The sequence below is a fragment of the Anas acuta genome, chromosome 4 (genome assembly GCF_963932015.1).
Source record: "Anas acuta chromosome 4, bAnaAcu1.1, whole genome shotgun sequence".
Lineage (NCBI taxonomy): Eukaryota > Metazoa > Chordata > Aves > Anseriformes > Anatidae > Anas > Anas acuta.
In genome coordinates, this window is record NC_088982.1 from 33797033 (window position 1) to 33803032 (window position 6000).

At 39.4% G+C, this 6000-nt stretch overlaps 1 protein-coding gene across 2 annotated transcripts in view; it reads left to right on the forward strand.

Annotated features, from left to right (window-relative positions):
- AFG2A (AFG2 AAA ATPase homolog A) overlaps positions 1 to 3483 on the forward strand; it is a 188607-nt gene extending 185124 nt beyond the window's left edge. For both annotated transcript variants that reach the window (XM_068680657.1, XM_068680658.1), the window contains exon 16: positions 3151 to 3483. In XM_068680657.1, coding sequence (XP_068536758.1) covers positions 3151 to 3327 — 177 coding nt within the window. In that variant the 3' untranslated portion in view covers positions 3328 to 3483. The remainder of the gene's footprint in view (positions 1 to 3150) is intronic.
- The last annotated feature ends 2517 nt before the right edge of the window (positions 3484 to 6000 follow it).

Sequence of the window (6000 nt, forward strand, 5' to 3'; positions counted from 1 at the left end):
CTTCACAGCGTGCACTTACAGAGGCAGGCAGATGCTAGTCATGCTGATAAGTGCCGTGAAGAGAAAAGAAAGTCAGCCAGGCTTCGGATTCACAAGTATAAGATCTAAATTAGACATCGTTACTCGGTAAAAAATACTGGAGGCGTTGTGGACAGTTTTTCTGGAAAAATCATCTCAGCGCAACCCAGAAGCCCTGCGGCACGGCTCCTTCTAGCCACAAAGGGCTAGGGCAGAGCCAGAGGAGCCGTGGCAGCTGGTCTGAGGCATGGACGGGCTCTGCAGGGACTGAATCACCCAGGGCTCCTCAGCCTGCAAAGACTTGACTGAGAGGGGATGAGATAAAAGGCTCTAAAACCATCGATGATATGGGGAAGGTGAGCAGGGAACAGCAGATGAATCACTGTTCTCAGAGGACAGGAACTAGGAGGTACTTGTTGAAATTACCCGCTTCAAGACAAACAAAAGTGCTTTTTCATACAGGGCATGATTAGACCGTGGCACTTATTACAGGATGTTGTGGAAGCCAAAAGGAGAGCTGATTTAAGAAAGTAATTGGATGAATTCACTGAGGATAAATTTATTGTGAGGTTTTAAAACTGGTGATCTAGGTGGAACACTTGGTTTTGGAGCGACGCTAAGCCTGGAAAGGCCACGCATCCTGCTGCACAGCCAAGGGTCAGTCCCAGCCAGTACCTTCTGCTACCTTTCCTCTTTATCTCGCTTGACCCGACTTACATTGTGTTTTAATCCAGGCAGAAATGAGAGTTTAAAACCGTTCTCTTGCTTGTTCTGGGATGAAATGTCTTGATGTGACTGTGACAAAAAATGTCTATTAAAAACCATGGGCCTCAGCCCAGTGATACAGCAGATTTCACCAGGTGAATTCAGTCCCATTTCTATTTGGCTAGACAACGGCAAACTTATGTTTGCTTCCCACAGGTGATTTAGCTTTACTAGCTAGTGAAAACACTTGTGAGGATTTGTTTTTCTTTTTAGAGTTTGCATATTTGAATGAAGAAAAATAATTAAACCTGCTTTGTTCAAGCTCTTACCTAAGAAACCTTATCTCCTTGGTTAGCAAAGGAATGGAAACAGTGCCATGGGACTGCTGTGATCAGATGCAAGGGCCCAAATTTCAAATATTGTGCCATACTGCCTGCCTTTCATTACTGAATAATATATGAAAGATGTAGTCCACAAAAATTCTGAGTGCAGCCAGGAAGGGAGAGAATGATAATTGATACCTTAAAATTCTTCCTCTTCCCTTAAATACTCCTGAATAACAAAGAAAAGAATATCACTTTTCTGGTGTTTTCTCATGTCTAGTAATTTTCAGTTATCATAGAACTTGTGTTTCAGACTTGAAGAATTCAATTAAAAGAAAAAATCCTGTGGAGGTTAATTATGGTCACGGTTGCTGATACTCTTGGCAGAGCACAGAGGAAACATCCAATCATCCTCTGCAGTATTGGCTTATGGGCAAATTCCTCCTAAGAGTCTCACTGTACAAATGAAACAGGAAGAGATAGGACTGGCTGGTATTCCTTCTTTTTTGGATCTGACAGCCTTTCCTTCAGCTTCTCCTTCAGTGAAAAGTATCAGCGCCCACCAACTGAACATCTTGTGCTGCAGTAATACCCTGTGCCATGGTTTTGATGCTGCAGATAGGTGGTGGTCTCTGCGAGCAGGCATAATGGACAAAACCTGTTGTGCTGCGTTCTGGGCTTTTTCAATATTGCATATGAAAACCCACAGAAGGTCCTCTTCATATTGTGGAAAATGTGCCTTTAGTGCTGTGTTTGTGGGGGGAAAATGGACCCCTCCTGCAAGGACCAGCACAGCTTTGCAATCCTCGATGTTTGGGATCTGTTTTTCTCCCACTCTTCTCCCTTCTGAAAGATTTCAGGGTTTGGTTTTAAACTGGGATGGGAGGGCTGCTCTGCTTTTTTGTGTGCAAGCTTTGTTTTGGTTTTTCTTTTTTTCCTTTTTTTTTTTTTTTCCTTCTTCTTTGAGTAGCTTTGTATTTGTGTTAGCGAGTAGGAAATAGTCACACCATTTGCTTTCTGAAAAACCTGACCAGAAGGACCAAAGCACCTGCATTACTGTGTAGAAGGATGCGTTGCCTCTCTGTAAGAAGCTGGTGCACTAAGTCCCAGCTCTGCTTCCACCTTTATCTGTCTCTAAAGTCCTGAAAAGCATTAAAATGCATAACAGGAGTGTTTAGCTTCACTGCTCATTAGAGCAGCACGGAACTAAAAGTAATATTGTTGTAACTTGACAAAGCCATCTAAATCCATGCATGTTTTCTTGTGAAAGCTTCCTAAACATGCTGCTAAATCCTCTAAAAAGCTACTAAACGGCTTTGGCAACCATTAGCACAGCATAAGCAGGGGAACTCTTTTCAGTAAGTGAACAAACAGAGAAAATATGCTGAATAGCTGGACAAATGTGTTTCAGCTGGCTCTTTCATTTACAGATATAAGGGAGCAGTCAATATCAATCACTGTTTTCCCTGTTGCACTGGAAATCACAATATCTCTTTTCATTCCACAAGCTCTTTTCACCACAGTAATGTGTCTTTAGAATGACACTGGCATCAGTCTGTTTCCGCTGTCTGAAGTCCGGAGAGCTTAAAAACACATTTCAGGGTATGAGACCTTAACCCTCCTCCCCTTCCACGCACCCCTCTCCTTCGAGCCTTCCTTGCTGAATTAATTGTTTTTACTTCTTTCCCAGCTTAAAGTTTAAAAGGAAAAGTACCCACGGAGCCTGGGAATATCTGTTCTTGTGCTTTGGGGACAGAAAAATGTATTGCTGCTAGTTGGGGTTTTAATTTATCAGGTGTTGCAATGAGTTTAAGGCAAGGTAATATGATTATCAAGTTAAAGTAATTTGCAATGTACTCTGCTATGAAATGTAAAGTTACTGTGGTTTGTTTGAATTTGGAGCTTTATCACATTTCTGGGAAGTGCTAATCACCCACAGTTTCATTTACTTTAAAAAAAAAAAAAAAAGTATTGGAGAAATTCTGTCCTTGTAAGTATCCGGCATTCAGAGCATGTTGATATTCTTGTGCTTGCCTTCTTCATTTCAACTTGGACATGTTATAATAATAATAATATGGTGCAATTTGTGTTTGTTTCTTTGCAGATAACCGCAGTCTGTAGAGAAGCAGCCCTGCTAGCTCTTCAGGAAGACATAAATGCCGAGTATATCATGGGACGGCATTTTCGGTATGCACTGACAGTCGTGACACCAAGAATTCCCAATTCCTTAATCCAGTTTTATGCAGATTATCAGCAGCAAAGTGGACTGCACGCACTTTGAAAGGCAAATTAATACTCATAGCGTGAATAGCAAATTTCCTTTGTAAAGCTGTCAAGAGCTAAAGAATTTTGTATTGTACGTGGAGTGTCCAAAGTTGACTCAAATGTGGAATCATCATAATAAATGCCCATGTGGATTTTTTGAGTGTAAAAGAAATTGTGTAAACTTTGTGTTTTATGTGGTATAATCTGCATTTTAGAGGTAGTAAGAGTGCTGGTGTAATTCAGTGTTTCTGAGTGTACAACCACGTGTCACAAAATAATTACCAAATTCTGAGGTTTTGGTGGATTCTTGGCCCTAAAAAGAGTAGCAGCGAATGTCATGACTGCTTTCGTTTGTTCATGCCCTTAACCTCGGTTTAATCCCAGGGACCATCCCAGCGAGGCAGAGACCTGGGGAGTGGCCTCACTACAAAAATGCTGAAAATTATTCTGAATCTTTTGATTTATGATCTCCAGAAAAGCTGCCAAACAGGCTTGCCGACCATAGAGCTTTCCAAGAGAAAGCGGAGGTATCCTGATTGATTTCGGTGAACCGTTTATCTTCGGTGTTAAGCAACTCCTTTTTACACACACTGTAGAGCAGGCACGTTAAAAATTGTACATCACGAGGCTTCCTTTGCATTTCAGAAAAGTGAATTGCATCCAACTCTTGGCTAACCTGAAACCACTTCCAGGCATCAACAACAGACTTGTGTTGTTGTTTGTTTCTCTCAAAATAAATACGGGTGGTGATTGGTAATTTCAAGTCGGCCAATGGAAATCCCAATGACTCCTAATGAATAAGAAAATCTCCTTGCAGAAAGTGTTATAAATGACCACAAAATAGTTTAGGGACAGATAAAATCTTTTCAACTTATTTCTTGTTATATCACCTGTTGAAACAGCGACAGATCCCTATGGGCTCCCTACTCCTGCATACGATGTGAGACTTAATGAAGCAAACTTATTTTCAGCATTTTTCCCCACAGTGGAAAAGCAGCTTTTCTATTCTAGACATGAAAACTAGAGGGAAAAATAAAGCAAAACCAATAACAACTTTAATAAAAACAAAAAAGGTGACTAAGCCTTGCATTTCAGTGGGTAAATCTCTGTTTCCCTGGTGTTTTGCAGGTAAGTAAAAGAATCTGTAAGTCAAAATTTTAGCCTAATCCTGCTTTTACTTGTCAGAGTGAAAAAGAAAAAACATTTCAGGCTTTACCAAGTATAAGATTACTTTTGGGTCTGTTTATTGATGGTCGTGAAGACTTTTCTTTCTTGCAGTCATTATATATCTGTTTGCAAATGAGATATGATTATTTAGAAATTTCTGTCTTTCATAAGGAATATACTTGTATATACTTGTCTAAGAGAGTTTTCTACCACATTTAATTATAGTATCAATATGAAATTTAAGAAGTAATCTCTTGGCCTTGATTATGGTTTTTCTCTCCTCAGTTCCACTGTGCCCACAATTTGTAGCTCTTAAAAAGAAATCTTATTATATATTATTATTATAACTTTTAGCTTAACCTCTTGTTGCTATAAATAGCATTTAATTTTATACCACTGAAAAGGATTAGAAGATGTAGAAAAGCAGGTAGTTTACTTAGTTCATCTGATGTATGTTCAGGTTTTGTTTTTTTATCTTTTTTTTTTCTGTCATTGTTTGAGTGTTTAATAGTACATCAGACAGGGATATAAAAAAAGAATGGTAAACTGGAAAAAATGCCTTGAAAATCAAGGTTACATCTGAAAACTACTGTATCCTTCTTTTCTAAATTGTGTATGCTTCAACTTGAAGCTCAGGATGAGAACCATTTATCCTAACAATTAGATTTTAGATGTTTCTAAAAACGAAATCTAATGAAACTTTCCTCCAGCACGTGTTCCTGAAAGAAGAAATGAAGGATCATAGTTTTTACTGCCAACAAAAAAATTCTGTTCATGATTTTGTGTCCTAAAAGTAGCACTGAGTGATGCTCCAGGTGAGTAGCAGAACTGGATTGCCTCCCTTGGGAAGTGCTGAGATTGCTTGGGAACATGCAGCAATGTGAGAATCTGAACTGAGGCAAAGAGAGGGGCAGGTAAGAGCTTGCTGCTCTTCCTGTAAGTGGACTCCTGTTGACATCAGAGGAAGATTTACACATTGTCTTTTAGATAGAAGAGAGAGAGAGAGAGTGCTGGCCCATGACTCCCCATGACTAGCTCTGCAAATATTTATCCTTTCATCCTCTTATCCACATGGTACCATATTTTTCCACATGATGCTAAATCTCCTGATGCATATTTACGTGCCTGAAGTAATTTTAAATGTAGGAAGCTACTCATTGTGTTTGTAGAACTTGATTTAAAAGCCAAAAAACAAAGATGCTCTTTTTTAAAAAAAAACGTGGTTATTGCAAATGTGTGAAATCCTCGGGTTGCTCCCAAATAGTCTATTTGGAAGGCTTGGCTATTCTGACGCCACCAAAAATCTTACCCCATCGCAAACCACAGATAATACAAGACGTAAAGGGATGATGGTTTCCCTTCTGGTTCCTAATGATAGATTGCTCTTATCAAGGAACAGAAACTTGAAACCTTCTTATCAGAATTCTGGAAAATAACTGAAAATTTCTTTTGGAATACAGTTTTGGTCCAATCTCGTCAGCAACATAGTCCTTTCGTAATCATTTTGAATCCTCCTTGGCAA